The 19,175-nt window shown below is 36.4% G+C and overlaps 3 protein-coding genes across 7 annotated transcripts; 1 reads left to right on the forward strand and 2 right to left on the reverse strand.

The window, feature by feature from the left end:
• The first annotated feature begins 719 nt into the window (after positions 1-719).
• On the forward strand, positions 720-4,800 carry LOC120132301 (adagio protein 1-like). Its single transcript, XM_039149088.1, has 2 exons — positions 720-1,036; positions 3,162-4,800. Exons 1-2 carry the CDS (start codon positions 813-815, stop codon positions 4,768-4,770), a joined length of 1,833 nt encoding a protein of 610 aa, XP_039005019.1. The 5' UTR covers positions 720-812; the 3' UTR covers positions 4,771-4,800.
• A 531-nt stretch (positions 4,801-5,331) lies between these two features.
• Positions 5,332-13,222, reverse strand: LOC120132300 (WD repeat-containing protein 75-like). Its single transcript, XM_039149087.1, has 16 exons — positions 13,037-13,222; positions 12,766-12,951; positions 12,203-12,382; positions 11,345-11,753; positions 11,110-11,228; positions 10,931-11,008; positions 10,403-10,543; positions 10,219-10,263; positions 9,965-10,131; positions 9,176-9,254; positions 9,008-9,093; positions 8,480-8,609; positions 7,796-7,928; positions 7,028-7,179; positions 6,150-6,348; positions 5,332-5,841 (listed from the first exon to the last, which is right to left on the reverse strand). Exons 1-16 carry the CDS (start codon positions 13,157-13,159, stop codon positions 5,627-5,629), a joined length of 2,442 nt encoding a protein of 813 aa, XP_039005018.1. The 5' UTR covers positions 13,160-13,222; the 3' UTR covers positions 5,332-5,626.
• A 526-nt stretch (positions 13,223-13,748) lies between these two features.
• On the reverse strand, positions 13,749-17,662 carry LOC120132307 (VIN3-like protein 2). 5 transcript variants are annotated; one of them, XM_039149096.1, is made up of 5 exons: positions 17,499-17,662; positions 17,256-17,353; positions 16,275-16,953; positions 15,290-15,609; positions 13,749-15,084 (listed from the first exon to the last, which is right to left on the reverse strand). In XM_039149096.1, exons 2-5 carry the CDS (start codon positions 17,272-17,274, stop codon positions 13,901-13,903), a joined length of 2,202 nt encoding a protein of 733 aa, XP_039005027.1. In that variant the 5' UTR covers positions 17,275-17,353; positions 17,499-17,662; the 3' UTR covers positions 13,749-13,900. The 5 variants fall into 5 exon arrangements, with proteins under 5 accessions (XP_039005027.1, XP_039005028.1, XP_039005026.1 ...); XM_039149097.1 differs by having other exon boundaries at positions 17,256-17,350; positions 17,495-17,662; XM_039149095.1 differs by having other exon boundaries at positions 17,256-17,350; positions 17,438-17,662.
• Positions 17,663-19,175: the final 1,513 nt, after the last annotated feature.

Here is a 19,175-nt window from a genome sequence, read left to right on the forward strand (position 1 = left end):
TCAATAACATTCCAATATTTGGACCCAAGTCTCCTCTGCCCCCTATCCCGACTTTTGTGCAGCATTGAGGAACAACGTTATATAATCGCAAAACAAAAGCCAAAAGAGGGAAAAGACGAACTAGAAAAGATGATAACAAATGTAGGCAAAGAATGGAGGTGAATTGGGGGAAGAAGACAGACACGACGGTTAGGGAAAGAAATGAAAAAGTGACTGTTGATTATGAGTCGGTGGTGGTCGCATGGTGTTGTTGCTACACCAGACATAGTAGCTCTCGACCATCAATTGTCGTACCGGTGAGCTCTGCAACACTCCCCATTTCATGGTATTAATGGTGTTACGGTATTGATTATTTGAAGAAAAGTAGGAAAACCCGGATCAAAAATTTTGGGAGAGTCAAACGTGTGATAAAACGCTTCCAGGTCATCGGTTTAACAGTCCACATCGACATTTCGTTACTCCAGTAACATTAGTAACCAATTGTTAGTTTTGAAACTTTAATAAAAAAAAGAACTTGTTTAAATATTAGTGACCATATACAGGTAAAAAATTATGATGTACAAACAGAGGTGGGGGGTAAAAGAAGACCGTAGAAATGGAATGAAAAGCGGAATTGGAAAACCAAAGGGCTCAAAAAGGAAAGGCTGAGCAGATGTTTGGACCGGCACTTAACATGTATTGTTTACAAGTGTCTATCTCTCCCTTTTCCTTCCCCGAAAACATTGTTCACCACTCATCCTCCTCTTTCCTCTCTCTCCATGGGTTGAAGAAGCACAACCTCCCGCCTCGATTGCCCCGGCTTTTCCAAATTTATGGAGTGGGATAGTAATTCCGATCTCAGTGGGGACGAAGACGAGGGTTTCCTTCTCAACTATGGCGGCCCTGTTCCTTTCCCCATTCCTGACTCCCTTCAGACGGTTCCCTGCGGATTTGTCGTCACCGATGTTCTCGACTCCGACCATCCCATCATTTATGTCAATACCGTCTTTGAGATGGTAACCGGCTATCGCGCCGAGGAAGTTCTTGGCCGCAACTGGTCAGTCAGTCCCTTTAACATTTTCTCCTTTTATATATATATATATATATATATATATATATATATATATATATATATTTGTTCAGAATTATCTTTGAATTTTGTTTTGTGCTTCTTTTCGGGCAGTGTTTAAATTGAGTGCAGATACGATATTGCATTGCTTTTTTGGGCAGTATTTCCTTTTTTGGTGGGGGTGTAGGGGTATTGTGTTTATGGCTAAAGATTGTTCAAAGTATTACAAGATAGAAAGTACTTAAATTTTTATATATAGTTTGTTCTACAGAGAAACCCAAAATTTTTATATATAGAAAGTATTCCCTTTTGAAGTTTTTAAATAAAAGTTTTGTTATATGCTCCCCTCGTTAATGTTTCAGGCAGCGTAACATGCCTATCATATGAAATATGTCCATAGCCCCTTATTGTCTATCTGGAACCAACTTAAAATTAAGTTTGGTATGATATTGGTTTCCTTAGTGGGGGAATGTGTTACTAGTTATACCTTAACTACAAAGTAACTAAGGGAAGTGTTGGTGTGAATTATGAGAAAGAGAACCTTCAATATGATGCTTCATTGTTGGTATTGAACTAGTTTATACCTTCGGAAGTTTGATATCATTTTGGTGGCATATCACTGAATTAACTACCTTATTGTCTATGTATTCGTTTCTCACTTCGTCTTGGTTCCTGTAGCCTGTAGATTTTCAATACTTCAAAAACATCCTGCATGTAGACAGTAAAGGCTCCTGCCCTAGGGGCATCTTTTGTATTTATATGATACTTCCTGTTAGTTTCTAAAGAAGATAGCCCCGTGATGTTCTGGTATAATAATGGAGTTTCTTGATTCAAACAATCCTTATTTTAAGTTGGAGACTGAATCATACCTAAAAAGAGTTAAATTTTATGTCATTGTTGAAGTGTTTCCGATGATATCAGTGAACTAAATTTCATTTAAAAGTTACTAAAGAAAAGATATTTTGCTTTATTTGACAGGGCTTCTTCCCATACCTTTGAGTTCCATTGGATTCAGAAACAATATGTGTTTAGTACAGTGACGACACAAACAAATGTTTCTATGCTATGCTCTTTTTTATCTGGAAAAGGAGATGATATCTCCCAATATTTCATGAGTGCTCTCTATGTCACCAACGAATTAGCAATCTTAGTATTCCTTTTGAATGCTACTCCAGCACAGTTTGTTGGCCTATTGTGGTCAGAAATTTAGATAAGATGTTTGGGAACTTGTAGTAATCATTAATGCTCTATTTTTTTCATTTCAACATCTATAGGATTTAGATGTGAAGCTTCTCCGAAGGGAGACATGGGCAAAATCTGTTGGTGGGACCTCATTCTAACTGATTTCTATAACTTAATATATAGAGTTGAATAGTCGATGCAGTACATCGGAGGAAATTAATTTTTTCAGATGAAAATATGGTGGTAGAATCAGACGAGACTCAATTTTGTCCTTGCTTCGGGAGTATTGTCGCTGTGGAAAAACACTTTTTCACAAGTTGCTTCAGAACATTTTCAGTGAACTAGATTTCTGCAACTTTTGCCTTTTGCTTTCGGACTATAAAGAGAAATAGTTTGGAGTTGATATTTGAAGGCTTGGAATTAGAGTATTTATTATTTTACCATATGATTGAATCTTTTCCGGCAAACTTGTCACTGGCAGGGCGGTGAGGATGGATGAGATTATTATTTTATTGATTTTTTAAGATTTTCTGGTGTGATGGTATAGGATTTCATTCAAGGAAAACTAGAAACAGGCAGGTCATAATTTAGTGAGGAAAGTGCGAAACTATTTTGTGGTACAAGCATGATCATAAAAAAGAAGGTTGACAAGTAGGAAGAGAGACAGGGAGACTAGTAGAATATAAGCATTCAGATATTTTTATTTGCAATCTTTGTTGCTGCAAGACTCTAGAATAAATATAAAAGCATATTAATGACTTCTAACAAAATTATGGACAATACTGGACTCAACTCATTTTGAGAACACTTGTGATTAAGCTTAAAAAAATGTGCTTAGAGAAATTACAATTACTACTAGTCTTGTGATTAGTTACTGATTGTTGTAAGTTGTTCTGCTTTGCTCTGATATTTTTAGTGTTATTTTTTTCAGCCGTTTTTTGCAATGTAGAGGACCATTCGCAAAAAGAAGACACCCGTCGGTGGATTCCACAGTTGTTTCTGAAATACGAAGATGCCTTGAGGAGGGAATTGAATTCCAAGGCGATTTGTTGAATTTCAGAAAGGATGGGTCTCCTTTGATGAACAGACTGCGTCTTACACCTATATATGGAGATGATGTGGCAATCACTCATGTTATTGGAATCCAATTCTTCAAAGAGGCAAATATTGATCTCGGTCCAGTGTCAGGATATTCAGTAAAGGAGTCTTTGAAGTCATCTGATCATCCTCGTACTGGAATTTCAGCTTTTTGTCCTGTTGTAGTTGGGGACCGAAATGTCTCTTGTGGGTTTTGTGGGATATTGCAATTGAGAGATGAGGTACTGTCTCTCAAGGTACTTTCACGACTGACACCAAGAGATATTGCATCCGTCAGTTCTGTCTGTAGGCGACTTTATGGGCTGACAAAAAATGAGGATCTTTGGAGGATGGTCTGTCAAAATGCATGGGGTTGTGAGACTACTCGTGTTTTAGAGACGGTTCCTGGTGCAAAGAGACTTGGCTGGGTAAGGCTGGCGAGAGAATTGACCACTCTTGAAGCAGCTGCATGGAGGAAACTTACTATTGGAGGTGCTGTCGAACCTTCCCGGTGCAACTTTAGTGCTTGTGCTGTTGGCAATCGTGTCGTACTTTTTGGTGGTGAAGGGGTAAACATGCAACCGATGAATGACACCTTTGTATTGGATCTAAATTCCAGCAAACCTGAGTGGCAACATGTCCAGGTGAGTTCTCCTCCCCCTGGTCGTTGGGGACATACACTATCTTGTGTAAATGGATCTAATCTGGTGGTATTTGGAGGCTGTGGAAGGCAGGGCCTGCTCAATGATGTTTTTGTGCTAGATTTGGATGCAAAGCCTCCATCCTGGCGAGAGATCTCAGGATTGGCTCCTCCGCTTCCTAGATCATGGCACAGCTCCTGCACTCTTGATGGGACCAAGCTGATTGTTTCTGGTGGTTGTGCAGATTCAGGAGTACTTCTCAGTGATACTTTCCTGCTTGATCTTTCATTGGAGAAACCTGTGTGGAGAGAGATACCTGTAGCATGGACCCCACCTTCTCGTTTGGGTCACACACTGTCTGTTTATGGTGGTCGGAAAATATTGATGTTCGGGGGTCTTGCCAAGAGTGGTCCACTCCGGTTTCGTTCTAGTGATGTATTCACAATGGATTTAAGTGAGGAGGAGCCATGTGGGAGATGTGTAACAGGGAGCGGAATGTCTGGTGCTGGAAATCCAGGTGGCATAGCTCCACCTCCAAGACTTGATCATGTTGCTGTGAGCCTTCCTGGTGGAAGACTTCTCATCTTCGGTGGGTCTGTTGCTGGTCTCCATTCTGCTTCCCAACTTTATCTCCTGGACCCAACAGATGAAAAACCTACGTGGAGGATACTGAACGTGCCAGGGACACCCCCAAGGTTTGCTTGGGGTCATAGCACTTGCGTTGTTGGTGGAACAAGGGCTATCGTACTCGGTGGTCAAACAGGCGAGGAGTGGATGCTAACCGAGCTCCATGAGCTATCGCTGGCAAGTTTAGTTATCTGATCACTGTCGTGGCTAAAATGGAATGTGCATGGAAAAGAAAATAGAAAAATATGATATGCATTCAAAATGAGAATCCTCCACCCCACGATTGAGATACAATGCTTACAATTTGATTGGTGAAAATCCATGTCGGGGGGGGGGGGGGAATAAGAGAAAGGAGAGTAAGAAAAGACTTGAGGAACAAGGTGGTGATGCCAGAAGACTTTTTTATTAGGCAACTGCCCCGTGATGCGATTTCGTGAACCAGGTCGGGAATTGTACTTTCTTTTTCTTTTTAAGGTTTGTGCAACAATTCTCACCATGGATTATTCTTGCTTCTTAGGGATAGTGTTAGTAGTGACAGACACAGACGTAGGTAATTTATTATGTATGTAGGGTATTTGCTGTTGTACCCCATCCGTTTAATTGATGTATTTTGTAATTTAAAAAAATTTGCGAAAGAGGGATCTTGTGGTTTCCTTAACCTTTCTCTATTATTTCGGATGGGTAATGTATCATTTCAAGGTTCAAGCTCAACTTGTGAAGAAAAAGAAATCTTACTGAGATGTCAGTTAACATAAGAAAGAAATTGTGTCGCTTTTTTAAAATGCATATTCACTTGATACATAGGTAAGCATATATAAATGAAGACGTGAACCCATAATAAACATACAAAAATTGTTATTGACTGTCGTTGCAGCATGCAGCTCGTACTTATCTCAAACTCAGGTTTCGATATTTGGCGTATATACTTCCATCAATATAGCTTTCTCCATTAGTGATGTTCGAGGAGGGGGGGATAATGTCCCGGTTCTCTTGACGCAAAATTGACACACTGCTTGCATTTATCACCAGGAAAGGGTGGTACACAATACAGTCACTCAACAGTAACTGTTCTCTTCTCCAATAAAGACTCGAGGAAAGATGAGCACAGTTTGGTGAGGGGTGGAAGACTATGAGATGATCCACTGAATATGGTTTCCCAAGGTCTCTCAGATGGAAATGATGGAACACAGGGAGTCTCGGGTCTCTTCTTGTCGAACTCCGGCAACTCTCCATAGATGGATACATACCCATACTGCCCGCCTAGTCCTGTCAAAAAAAGAGAAGAAAACGGTAAAATCAATCCACAGAGAACATTGTTTCAGTGAACTTATCATCATAAACCGACTTTTCTTGTGTTTGTGGGAATGCATTTTGGGAATAAGAAGAGTCTTCCTACATGGGAACCCTAGCTACATGTGATATCCTAAGTTTTTATAAACATGGACAGCATCTTTCATAAAAGAAAGAATCACACGTATGTAGCTAGGGTACCCATTAATAGTGATAATAGTGCACTAGCTAATGTCATGAACTTGGATAACAATGAGGATATGATTATTGAAAAGAAGCCTGACCTTTGACTTCAAGGGCAGAATGGCTCACCTTCTGGCTCATGTTAACCTCCTTAGCATCTTTGCAGAATGGATCAAAAACAACATATTCGTGATCACCATTCATATATGCAAGCAACACCTCAGGAGTTTTACCATCTATGCTGATCTCTTCAACAAAAGATGGATTTACTTGAAGAAAACCAAGAGCCCCACCCTTGGCCTGCAATAACCAAATAAAGAATCATGCTACAAAATAGTTCTGCACTATGCAATAAAATGATTTCCATGTATGCTGAAATTGGAGAAGAAAACACACACATTCATGTTCTCATCATCAAAACATGTCCGGTGCACAACTACTTGAAAGTCAATAGACAAAACAGAATAAATATTCAACGTTAAGAGTAGTAAGTGTGTATAGATTAGTTCTTCATGTTAGCAATAAAGTTTATTTTTTCCAATTGGTACTTGTCGAATAAACTCCAGCCTCCTCTTGCTTCAATGTTTATTCTGATTACCACCAATATAAATAAATATGATGATATAAAGAATGCAAAACATTGCATTGGAAGAGGAATTTTTCCATTACCAAATGGAAGCAAGAACCAAATGCTTGTTACAAAGCCCAGAACCAACTGTAATTTTTATATTCAGAAAATAATGTTTTAGGAATATAATCTTCTCTATATTTAAACAAAACAACATTTAAAATAAATTATAACAGTTGATATATGATATTCCTAAGCTAGTAGATCTGCTTGGTTGTAAGTAGTTAGTCAAAACCAAAGTCACAATTCTTAAAATAGTTTATCTTTGTGTGTATATATTTAACTATCTTCATGACAAGCTCAGTTTTTTGCTTTTTAATGTTGACGATTAGAAATGGAATGAAATCATACCTTCCTTACAGACCAAACTGCAGTAGGAACAGGATCGGTTGCATTGTATAATAAGATTACACCATCCCTTCCTTTAAAAGTTGTTTCATTAGATGATTCAGGAAGAAGAACTAGAGCAGCAAAGGAAGACAAGTCAACTGCAGAAGCTACAGCTGCACAAAATAAAAGTAATAACGTAACATCTAACTTTGCCAGAAACAAAAATACTTAAGTAAAAACTCATTTTGACTTGGACACATTTCATATTTACAAAATTAAGCAAGCTACAACCTTATGAGTGCAGTAGCTCAGGGCAAAAGGCCAGCAGTTCCCAAGGAGAGAGAAAAAAGAACAGCAATTACACATGCATACTTGACTTGCCTTTTCATTAATGGTAAGTTAATGTTCTGACTACCTTAATTTTAAGGCTACTAGAAGAGTGTTAATCGAATCCACAAAAGTGGAAATCAGTTATTTGTACCCTAACGATGAATTTGACATGCATTATTCAGGCTTCTCTAAACTCAGAAAAATATAATTACCACAAAGCTCGGTGATCCTCAAAATGACCAAGAATTTGCAATGGCCACCCTTGAGCTTTCAAGAAACAAAGGCATACAACTTAAAGCAGGAAGATCTCAAAATCTCTTGCTTTGATAATTATATTTAAATAGAGGTTTACCTTTTGTGCATTCAGAAAAAAAGAGAAACTGCTGGGACCTCTCCAGGCCCCAGAAAATCAATGATCTTTGCATGTATACTGTTAGCTGAAAATAAAAGTAGTCTTACCTTCTATACGAAGCTTATATGACCATGAAAGAGATAACTTTGACATGCTCCAGACAGAAAGTTGTGGATTTGAACCACATGATGCAGCTACAAGATTATCTGACTTCCCAATGAATGATAGATTCACAATTGGCTGCAGAAAACGTGGAGACAATTGAGCATAAACTAATTATTTAACATACAAGATACAGTTTCATGTCCATACAGTATAACGTCAAATAGAGAAACTCTATTGTATGCAAAAACCAGGAAAAAAGAAGGATGGTTCATGTTCCAACAAAAGAATGAATAGCAGCATAGCTAAATGTAATATCGAGAATTTCCAAGAAAGAAGGAGCTTGAATTCCCAAAATTGTTCCTTCACTATGCCTTGATTATCCACACTTATCAATTATCCCCCTATTGAGTAAATACCCTTACTTATTAAGTACTCGTATCTGTTAAGACAAAGGTATTCTAAAATAATTCAAGTCCACTGTTGTTTCATGTCTGCTTTGACAGAGAACAGTTGAGAGGCAGAGATGGTTATTAATAGTTTAATACAAAGAGAAGAAATCAAAGGGAACAAGAAAAGGACTAGAGCATGATGGCTGGGGCAAAGCATTTATTTATGTGGGTATTCTCTTATAAATAGTTTTAAAAGAAAAAATAAGAGAAGATGGAAGTTTATAACAGTAGAATTACTGTGAGAGTTTCTCCAAGTACAGCCAAGAGCACATTCTTGTATGGGTTCCATAATGTAATAAGGGTTTCAGCTGCAACAGCAAGAACAGAACCATCAGCAGAAAATGCAGCAGCTGTCATTGGCTTTTTTCTGCAACAGGGAAGAGAATAGATTAGAATAACAGAGATTTATTTATTTGAATCCCCATGGTGTATAGAAGATACTATCAGATTGAGACGTGTTGCAAACTATCAAACTGTCTTTCCATGCAGAAGACCTATTTAGGACATGTCAAGTTTCAGGATTTGAAAATTAACTAGTGAATAGAGATTCATTAATATGAAACACCATGGAAAATGTAGAATATGCCTAACTGAGTTAAAATATAATCAAGTATCCTTGACTGCAAAAATCTGTATATGCCCAAGCATAACATTCCATCTATCATCTATGTCACCTTTTTCTAAAGAATGAAATTAAATTCATGTCTTGGGCGTATGTAATCCTGGCCTCTGGTGCAACAATGCAAGTAAATTTAGAAGTCATACTTATAAGAACCAACAGCATGGCAAGTCCAGCTAAAAGTCTGACGCATTTGATCACTTTGTAAACTGTCATTGTTGCACCTCCAAACCTGAAATAACGGAGAACACAAATGAGAAAATTAATCTAATGAAGAAGAGCAAGAAAGCACAACCATGCTGATCCAAAATTACCTTGAAGTCACCACCAAAGGATGAACTAACCACCATATTGCCAGAAGGATGGAATGTCACAGCAGAAATGCTCGCATCCCTAAAAAATGTCAATTATCATCCGAGTGTTCATTTATAGAATTGATAATAAAAGATAGTATATTCTAATCTACGAGAAATTCAATTGCAATTTTTTGTTCATTAATAAATAATAAAACAAGGGAGTCGGGACAAAGGATTTCGAGGAGAGATTTGATTTGTAGCAAAAATTCATAATTCTAAAAGCAAATTAGCTTGTTAGTCAAATTAGCAAATTTTCTTATTTCAAATTTCACATTCCACATGAAAAGGGGAAATTTAATAAGTTTCTAGCTTTTAGTTAGAAATCAAACAAACAAAAACTTTAATTAACTCAACTAGAAAAAAATATTTTTAATACATTTCTAGACCTTTTGTATCATTAATGATATCACTACATATCACAAAATCTACCAACACCTCATGCAAAGTGCACACTTTTCTTATTCTACCCATAACGGCATTTTTACGATACTAGAAATTTTCTGTTATTTCATCAAATTCTAATAATCAAAAATTCATTCTAAAAGTACTTTTCCAAAACTTTAAATTGATGGTTTCAAAGCTCCATCATCTCAAATTTCCAAAATGCATCATCCAGATTGACCCTAAGAGTTAAAATGCCATATTTTCCAGCATCTTGGCTGAGTATGGAAGTAGCACAAGAACTCTGACCTATTATCAGATATTTACTTTCAATTTTGCAGGGAGGGATTAAATAAACAGGTTCACCTGTGTGGTTCATAAACAATTGTTGACAAGCTAAACTCTTTGTTTTGAGACCCTGCTTGCCAAAACTTGAGGCAGACTAGACCACCTATGCCCTCTTCAGCAAGCTTCACTTCAGAAGTGCTCATCAGAGAACCATCAACAGAGAGAGCCACTGCAGTCACTATAACCTGCAAAATTATCTAGATTATATTACTTACAGTCAATAAAGCATAAAATTCATCAGAAGACACATTATAAAACATGATTCGATTTACCGTGACATCATCGCCTGGTTGATGGTTTCTCTCACAAACTTGAACCTGAGAGACAGAATATTTAGAAAACTCCAACTTACAACTTATTGCAAAAAAAAGGAACTGGTGTAAAAGAAATAATGTATACATCCATTAGGCTACCTGTCCAATAAGATTTAGGCAGAAGATATAAAAGTATCCTCACCTCAGAAATTCCACGATCATCGAATAGGCTGTAAAATTGGATGCAATAGTTCTCTGTGCGTAAGGCAACCAATCCAGCAGTCTGATCAAAAGCAATCCCATTACCCAAGCCTTCATACATCTCAGGATAACAACATGGAGCCTGAATATGAGGACAACTAACTTATATTAGCAGGAAATAGAAATACATACCAGGGCTGACTACCCTAAAGGCCCCAAACCAGCCACTGATAACCAACATCGGCGTATCATATCGATTAAGTTAGAAGGGTTTTCTTGGGTTCCTCTTTTAAGTTCACAACAAGGTATTAACAATTTTTCCCATTTATGCATCAATCATCGCCAAGCAATAAATTATTTACACAGGATCTACAAAAATCATACAGAAACTAATATCTGCAAATCATCCACTTCATTGTACAGTCACTTCAGTCAATCAACCCTTGATAATCAGAAAAACTCAGGAAGCTGTACATTTAAATAGAATGAAAAAGGTTCCTAAAATCCGTATTGTGATTATCAGAACAACCTTTATCCCCGAAATAGTCTTCAAAATTCCCATTGAAGGCATTTTCAGTAGATGAATTTGATTATCTGCACATGATATCTGAAGACCCAGAGTTAGTAGTTTGTAAATATTCTTTCAAAGAAACAAGAAGGCAATAAGGCAACTGTAGGAGGAAAAGAAAAAAGAAAAGAGCAACTAACAGAAGAAAGGGTAGGGTCAGGAGAATCAATAAAATACAGCAGAGGAGAACCAATTCGTGGTAGAAATTTCTTCTTCCCAGTGTCTATTTGCCAAACAACAAGCACTCCTTCCTTTCCACCTGAATATTAGCAAACGTCAGTGTTATAAAAGACAACTGACTGCAAGGAACCCTAAAGCCTGAAGAGATGTATGCAAAAGTTCATATGTTGTACATGAATATCAATTTTCAGTTACCTGAATACAAGTATGCACCATCTAAAGAGAAAGAGAGGACATTGACTTCAGCAGAGTGCCAATGCCATGTAGAGCATAAATCAGCATCATCAATATCCCTGACCCCAGGTTTGTCCTCTTGAACATTTATCAACTTTTGGTTATCTACTCCATTGTCTCCAGAAAAGGCCCTATTACCAAATCCCCTCCAAGTTAAAATTCTCCCTGTCACATCCCCTGAGGCTATAATTCTCTGAGTTGGATGGAATGTAATAACAGTAATCTTCTTGGTATGGTGTAATGTTATCTTCCTAACTGCTGCATGCTCAGACCCCTGATCAGGAACCTTCCATATATGGAGCTTGCACTTATTGCAGATGCCAAAGAATTTTCCTGATGGACTAACGGTTAAAACCTCTGGCTTTTTCGTCTGCAAAGCAAGAGAAAACATGATAAGATTTACATATCCTCAATTATTAAAATAAATAAATAAACTCAACTTCTTAAACTCCAAAATGCTACCACCAAAAATGATCCTGTGCGAAAATCATTATAATAGTTTTTCCAGGATGGAGGGTGATTTCTTATAAATATTCATGTGTCCCCGTAAGAAAGCAAACATTCTGAAACATCTCCCAGCTCCTCATCACTCAACCATGTTTGAACATTCCATCATGAAAAACTTTGAATGTTCAGACAACATGTCAACAGTTCAAATCGACTTAATAAAGCTATAGCTATATACATCCTAAAAGCATAATTTTATAAGTCAAGGTTGGCAGGTTTATTTCTAGTTTTTGAGTAAGGCAAAACATGCTTTACATTTAAACTTATCCAATACAAATAGGAAAAAACTTTCATATAGTTTTCGGATTATACCTCTCCCAAAATCAATCTACCAACTAAACATGACTTGCTCAAGTTACACTTCCGGATCTGTCTTCTCGAGGCTTTGGACTTATCTTGTGTTTCCTTTGTATCTATGGTAGATACATATGCAAAAAGGTTCCGATGCTTTCCCTTATCCTCAGCAGGAACGTCAAGGAAAGATGGAATGACCTAATATTCAAGAAAAAATAGTAAAGCACGCATTAACTGATCTTGTAAGGTAAAAGGAAAATCAAAATTTAATATAACAGTGATAAACAGAAACTAGTTTGCGCCCATTAGCAAAATAAAACAATAAGCAATAAGAACGGCTAATATGCACTTATCTCAAAAACACAGAAAAAGGGATTTTGTTTTGAGCAAGATGTTTTTCTTAACAATAGATAGCAATTCAAGTTGGCATTCATAATTTCATAAATATAAGAACCAAACATAGAACAATAAAGCATTGTTTCATTATAGCTCAAAAGCAACATATTTGATGAAAAACAAAGAAACAGGTACTCTCTTTTTATTCAGAAAACTTCACTATCTTAATTTCGCTACATGCTTACCATGGAGAAGATTGGCACTCGAATGTCGATAGTCTTCATTAGCTCGGGCACAGAAAAATCCCAATAACGAATAGTGCCATCAAGAGAGGCGGTCCAACAATAACACAAAACCTTGGCGGCTGGACTCGACGGCGGCACCACTAAGACCGAGGTGACGAGCGCCGTGTGACCCTCGAGTGAGGATATCTAAGCACAACCAACAAAAACAACAATATTGCAGCTTCAGAAGATGAAGGGAAGACCGAAGAAGAAGAAGAAGGTAAAAAAAAACCTGGAGTCCGGTGGCGGTGCTGAAGACGGAGACGGTATTGGAGGTGCAGACGAGGAGTTTATTGGCGTCGTTAGAGAAGACAGGAGGTGAAGACACCAAGCTTCGACCACCTCTAATCATCATGGTTGCTGTGAAGAACACTTTTCCTGTCTGTCTCAAGCTGTTTGTTGTTAGTTTTAGGTCTACTCCGCTGCTCCTCTAAGCCCTAACTAACCCCTTTTTACAACTTTTTATCCTTTTTCTTATGGGTAAACTATAAATTTAGTACCTACACTATTAATTTTAATCCATTTAGTATCAAAACTTTAATTTTTTTTAAAATCATATCTAATATTTAGTTTTTATTTCGTTTTAGTACCTATAGTTAAAAACTTAACGCATTTAATTCATAACCTATCAGTTTAATCCATTTTTAGCAACCTAAACTTTCAATTTTTTTGAAATATAATGTTAAATTTAGAACAAGGTGTTATAATGAAACAAAAAACTAAACTTTAAGTATAGTTTTGAAAAATTAAAAAATTTAAATACTAAAACGGATTAAAATTGATAGATTAAATCATAAAAAATAATAATTTACCCTTTTTATTTATTTCGCTTTTCCATTTTTATCCTTTCTTTTACGTTAGTGTATTCCAATCAGACTCGATGTTTCCATTGAAATAGGATCCTCACCAAGAAATAGACGAAACAGAAACCACCACTAGACTTACAACCCTGTGTAAATCAGCCAAGAATTACATAATCATAAGCATGACACAAGAAAATGTTAAATATATATATATGTTATGGGTCTAAAAAATTTATCCTAACACAAACCCTCACCAGGTTTGCACTTAAAAAACTACATCTTATAGGCTAACATCAATGCCAAAGCTTCATGCAGAGGCCAGCAGGCACCGTAGATGTTTGTTTACTTGAGATGCAGTCCGAAAATGTGTCGACAAGCTGCTCGGCAAGCGATGCTGGGTCTGCATTCAAGATATCAACAAAGACCTTCACAATCCTCACCTCCTGCGGGGTGGCTCTCAAACTATACCAGGTGAGGAATTTCTGCCTAAAGTTCTTCTCGATATGACCTTTGCATTCTAACCATCTGATCACCTTCACGCAATGCTCGAAATCCATTTCCGAGACACCATTTTCCACACATTCTTCGTCCCGCCTTTCCCCATTTCGCTTCTTGGAGGAGCTGCCATCACAGGGTTCTTCTCCTTTACCAGTCCTATTCTTCGGGTCCTTATTGCTGGATTTATATCTCCCACTCCTTCCTTGTCCATCTTTTACTATTTCCATCCTGCAGGGAGTAACAGGCAGGCCAGCTTCGGAGCAACCCACAAATGCCACACACTCGGTACCAGTCTGAGCGGGGGCATCAGAGCCGTTATCAGTGCTTGTCTCCTCTGATGTCTGTTTTTTCTCGACATTTAAGACATCAGAATCAGGTATGGGACCAACAATCTCCATGGAACAGTCCACACCCAACAGAGAAACTTCATCTGCAGGGATGGAATCTTCACCAAGGACAGTGCAGTTGGCGGCACCTTCAGATGGATTTGTGGGAATAATTGTATCCATGTCCTTGCAATATTTTGCATAATTGTCAGCCCGGTCATCATTCTGATCACTGTATGGGGTATTGTTATTAGTTTCATCCTCCACAGAAGATGGATTAGAAAGGCTACTATAGTTGGTAGCTGGACTTTGACTTCTTCCCATCACAGGGCAACTTGGAACTTCATCCCCATTAAAGGCTGTCGAAATCGGCACTTCCCATGGACCGAACTCCCTTGTCCCATTAAAGGAGACGACTTTGAAATGATACTTGGTAGCTGGAGTCAGCCCTGTGACAACATACCTTCTGTTTGGCACAAACAATGTACATGTCGGTTTAACAGGGTAATCCCTATCATGATCCTTGCGATGCCATAAGGTGTGAGCAATAACACCATCTGGAAAATTTTCTTCAGAGCCCACAATTACTGTAAGGGAAGTCGGTCGAACATCTTCAAAGCATACAATTGTTGGAGGTTTTGAACTTGAACCTGCTGAAATTGAAGAATAATTTATTAAACAAAACCAACAAAACATGTTCCATCAAAAACTTACATGACTGTAAGGTAACTGTGCAGTAAAGGAATGAAATTAAAGAAAGTTAACTTCAGTTGCAAGTAAAAGCTTAGACAGGATTTACACTTCACCTGAGGCTCTATAAAGAGCTATTTATCAAGAGAAAAACAAGTCGAGGGTTACCGGGGAATGAAAGATCTCGTGAAGAATTTGAGGTAGTATCAAAAATCATTTTGTCCAGTAATTCGATCGCTGAAGAACATAGTCTCTGAACTTCCGGTCCTGAAGAAAGCCTGTTGACGATACCCCTACCCATCTTCACAGGCACACCTGTCAATGGACCTACTTCAGCTTCAAGCTTCTTGACAGCTTCATCAACAATCTCAGAAAGTTTTTGATACTTTTGAGTACCATTAAGAAGTTTTTGGCCTAGAGAGACGCGATAACAGAGTATGTCCACCCTCCTCGTATCTTTTGCAGCCATAAGTTGTTTTCTCCAGCACCTATATAAATATGGGAAGTTTATGGAACCAGTCTGATCGAACTATATATTGACATTTCAAGATTAAATGAATAACAAAAGTTTCATTTAACGTAATCAATACGTGTGGTTTAATTTATTTATATGTACAAGTCTACTTCCTTAGATAGTGTCGTAAAGGGAAAAAAACATTCCAAATTACAGTCAACAAATAACATTAGAAAAAAAAATGGAACATGATTTATGGAGAACATAAACTATCCATAAGGCAGAGGCAAAAACAAAGCGCATGAAATAAAAAATAAAATAAAAAAAGCATAAAACTGTCTTACATGATTAAACAAACTGCAGAATACAATCAAAGAAAGTCTGATTGTCTAATACCAGCAAAAGTTAGTAGCTAATCATTCGTCTCCTTGTTCTTACAACATGAGGTATGAAATGGAAACAATCACGCAATAATTTAGAATCTTTAAACATATTAATAGTAAATATCAAGTTCTAGCGTTTACAGTTGTTGAAAAATATCCATAATTTCTATCACCCAAAAGATCTGCAAAGCACCACAGCAAAATAGAAAACAAAAGCTCAAACTGACTGAATAGTATACCAGAGAAGAAAAAAACAAACAGAACAAAATGAATGTTTACGTGCATGTATATATATATAGCATCTAGGAGAATTTACCCAAGCAAATCATTTACTTTCCCGCATGCTACACAATAAAAGCTACCATCAAGTCCTGCATGCCGTTTATCTTTCAGAAAACCAGAATTCTCATGTTTTAAAGCACACTCAAGATGACATGACATGCCACAGGAATTGTTCTGGAAAGGAGGCTCTGAGCTGCAAATTAACCACAGGCTAGGATCCTTGTTGTCATCAAACTTATAACAGATGCAGCAGGAACACCTCTTGCAAAATGTATCTTCTTGTCTCAAGCTAGCCCTGCAAGCTGAGTTTTTACAATAAACAGCATTGGTCGTGTCATTTCCACCATTATTGATCGGAAGATCATTCACCGGAACAGGCAGTCGACACGGATGATCAGCCTTCCTTTGCCTTTTGGATGTTTTCTGGCCATTTGTTGGGGAAGATTGCAATTCAGGCTCCGTCACACCCTCCTGATCTCCCGAATTCTTTTCAGCTACAATTTTCAAAAGGTTTTCTATAATTTTCAGCTTTGTCAAGCCAGTGTATTTCCTTTCCTTCCCCATCTCAGCGCATAAGATCTGCAAAATCTCCTGACGGCTCCATGATTGTAGCATTTCAGGGGCCCTGCTTGTCCTCTTTGATAATTCATAGACTAGCTCTCTCTTTTCATCCATACTCAATTCACTACATTTTGATGGATCAAGAGTAACTCCTATAGCAAAGGGAGCCAAAAAAATCGCAAGTGAAAAAGTGTAAGCAGTAGAAGGTACCACGACAACCCAGAAATCCTAAATGGTTGAAATTAAGTAAACAAAGAGTTCATATAGCTATTAATTGTCCATCTAGGAAACAACATGTTAGATGATTACTGGTTGTGAATCCCGTTAAAGATCTAACTTTCAAAGACCTTCAATATACTAAAAACCGAAAGCAAGAGAAAAATATGCAATACCCTGATTACATATCATACAGAAAATCCAAAACAAAACAAAAATACAAATGTAAAAGAATTACCCTCGAAAGAGGAATCCATTGGAACGAAAGCTGAATAAAAGGGGAGCCGTCAACACAACACCTACATTACCATCAAAATCCAAACTTTCTGAAGCCTGTAACGAAAAAGATAAAAACTTCATGAAGAAAAAAAATGAGCAGGCAAAGAAAGGGAGGAATATGATGATGGGAATAACAAATACCAAAAAAGGAAGCTTGAAATTCAACCCCACCCCACAACTAAAGGATCCTTGACTTACCTTGGGGTTGAGAGTTGAAAGCCTTTCTTATTCCGATTCCTTCTCTCGTTTCCCCCTTAAAAAAAATAAAGAAATAATAGAGTTTTCAATAAATAAAAAAGCTACTAATAGAGTTCTGTGTTTGCTGTATTAAATGAGCCCTCTCCATTTTTAAATGCTACTAGTATTTTTCGCTTATATTGGTTTCAAAAAGGGCTGAGGGTGGGCCAGCGACGCTGATGAGGTTGAGAGCTGCGAGCTGACGGCTGAGATGAAGATAAGAGGGCAAAATCGGCATTTGAATGTCATCTTAATCGTGTCTACATTTTTTCATTAATATAAAATAATTTTTAATTATTTAATATTAAATATTTATACCTTTAACATTTATTATTCGAACTTAAAATTTTAAAAAATAATATTTTTTTACCATCTTGTTCGCTAACATCACTACTCGATCAATCCTCTTCATGGCTTAAGATGCTTATGGTGACATCACTCATCATTGTTATGCAAAATTTTCTGCCAATAAATTTTGGATCAATTACGAGTTTAATATCTAAAATTTTGATTCATTTTAATAACTAAATTTGTAATATTTTTTTTTTCATTTTAATATAAAAGTTCAAAATTTAACATTAATTTAAAAAAAATAGAAAGTTTATACATTAAAACATATTAAAATTGAAAATTTATATATTAAACGTGTTAAAAAAATTATGGTAAGATATTAAAATGAAGCAAAAATTTAAATATCACGATTTTAATTTTAAAAATATTAAAATTTTAAATACTAAAATAAATAAAAATTAATATTTTAATATTAAATTCATTGTTTACTCTAATTTTTTAGCAGCGTGATATGGCAACAGAGAATAGTCTACGTGGCCTGTCTTCCCTCACTTCTTTCATGAATTTCAATGCGACCTTTACCTAACATATTTTTTTCTTTAATGTTTAATGCATAGCTGCCACCTCATAACCTAACCCAACTAATCTTTTCATTTCTACTATTTTATTTATTCTTTTAATTACGAATATCTCGGTTATTTATTGTACATTTCAAATAAAAAGCTTCATATTAAATCGTATAGATTATAAGAATTATTAAATATTTAATACTGTTAATTATGAATATCTTCGTTATTAGACCATAAAATTTTAAAAATTAATTACCCATCCACTTATTATTTAAATGTCAAGACTTTCAACAGGTGAATCCACTAAAATAATACAGAAAGGAAAGACAAAATGTTATATTTTTTTATGAAAATTATATATATATATATGGAAGGTTTTTATATTAGAGACGAATTTAAAATTTAAGGGATAAAAATATAATTTTAATAAAATTACATAAAATATTTAAAATATATGAAAATTTTATATTTTTAAGGGACAAACGCACTTATTCACCACGCCTAACTCTATCATATATATATATATGATCACGGCATTTAAAACCATTGGTTTCTTTTTTTCAGAGCAATAATGAACCATCACTTTCTTTTATAATTGCTTATAGACCCTCTTCGAATGCGAACCACTTGTATTTGCGGATGCAATTCATTGTTTATATTATTCAAATTTGGTCCTTAGTATTTTTTATCAATCCGATATAAGTATTGTAGACACTCATTTTTGTTTGGGTTTATAAATTATTATTATTATTTATCTAATTTTTTTACATTTTGTAGGCCCC

The sequence above is a fragment of the Hibiscus syriacus genome, unplaced genomic scaffold (genome assembly GCF_006381635.1).
Source record: "Hibiscus syriacus cultivar Baekdansim isolate YM2019G1 unplaced genomic scaffold, ASM638163v2 tig00110560_pilon, whole genome shotgun sequence".
Taxonomy (NCBI): domain Eukaryota; kingdom Viridiplantae; phylum Streptophyta; class Magnoliopsida; order Malvales; family Malvaceae; genus Hibiscus; species Hibiscus syriacus.

Coding starts and splice junctions, on each gene's coding strand:
- LOC120132301 (XM_039149088.1), top strand. CDS start 813: ATGGAGTGGGATAGTAATTCCGATCTCAGTGGGGACGAAGACGAGGGT. Junction 1,037..3,161: donor GAAGTTCTTGGCCGCAACTG/GTCAGTCAGTCC, acceptor TATTTTTTTCAG/CCGTTTTTTGCAATGTAGAG.
- LOC120132300 (XM_039149087.1), bottom strand. CDS start 13,159: ATGATGATTAGAGGTGGTCGAAGCTTGGTGTCTTCACCTCCTGTCTTC. Junction 11,754..12,202: donor GTAGATTGATTTTGGGAGAG/GTATAATCCGAA, acceptor CTTGCTTTGCAG/ACGAAAAAGCCAGAGGTTTT. Junction 11,229..11,344: donor TGGTGCATACTTGTATTCAG/GTAACTGAAAAT, acceptor GCTAATATTCAG/GTGGAAAGGAAGGAGTGCTT.
- LOC120132307 (XM_039149096.1), bottom strand. Junction 15,610..16,274: donor AAAGTAAATGATTTGCTTGG/GTAAATTCTCCT, acceptor ATATTTATATAG/GTGCTGGAGAAAACAACTTA. Junction 15,085..15,289: donor ACGAGATCTTTCATTCCCCG/GTAACCCTCGAC, acceptor CTTCAATTTCAG/CAGGTTCAAGTTCAAAACCT.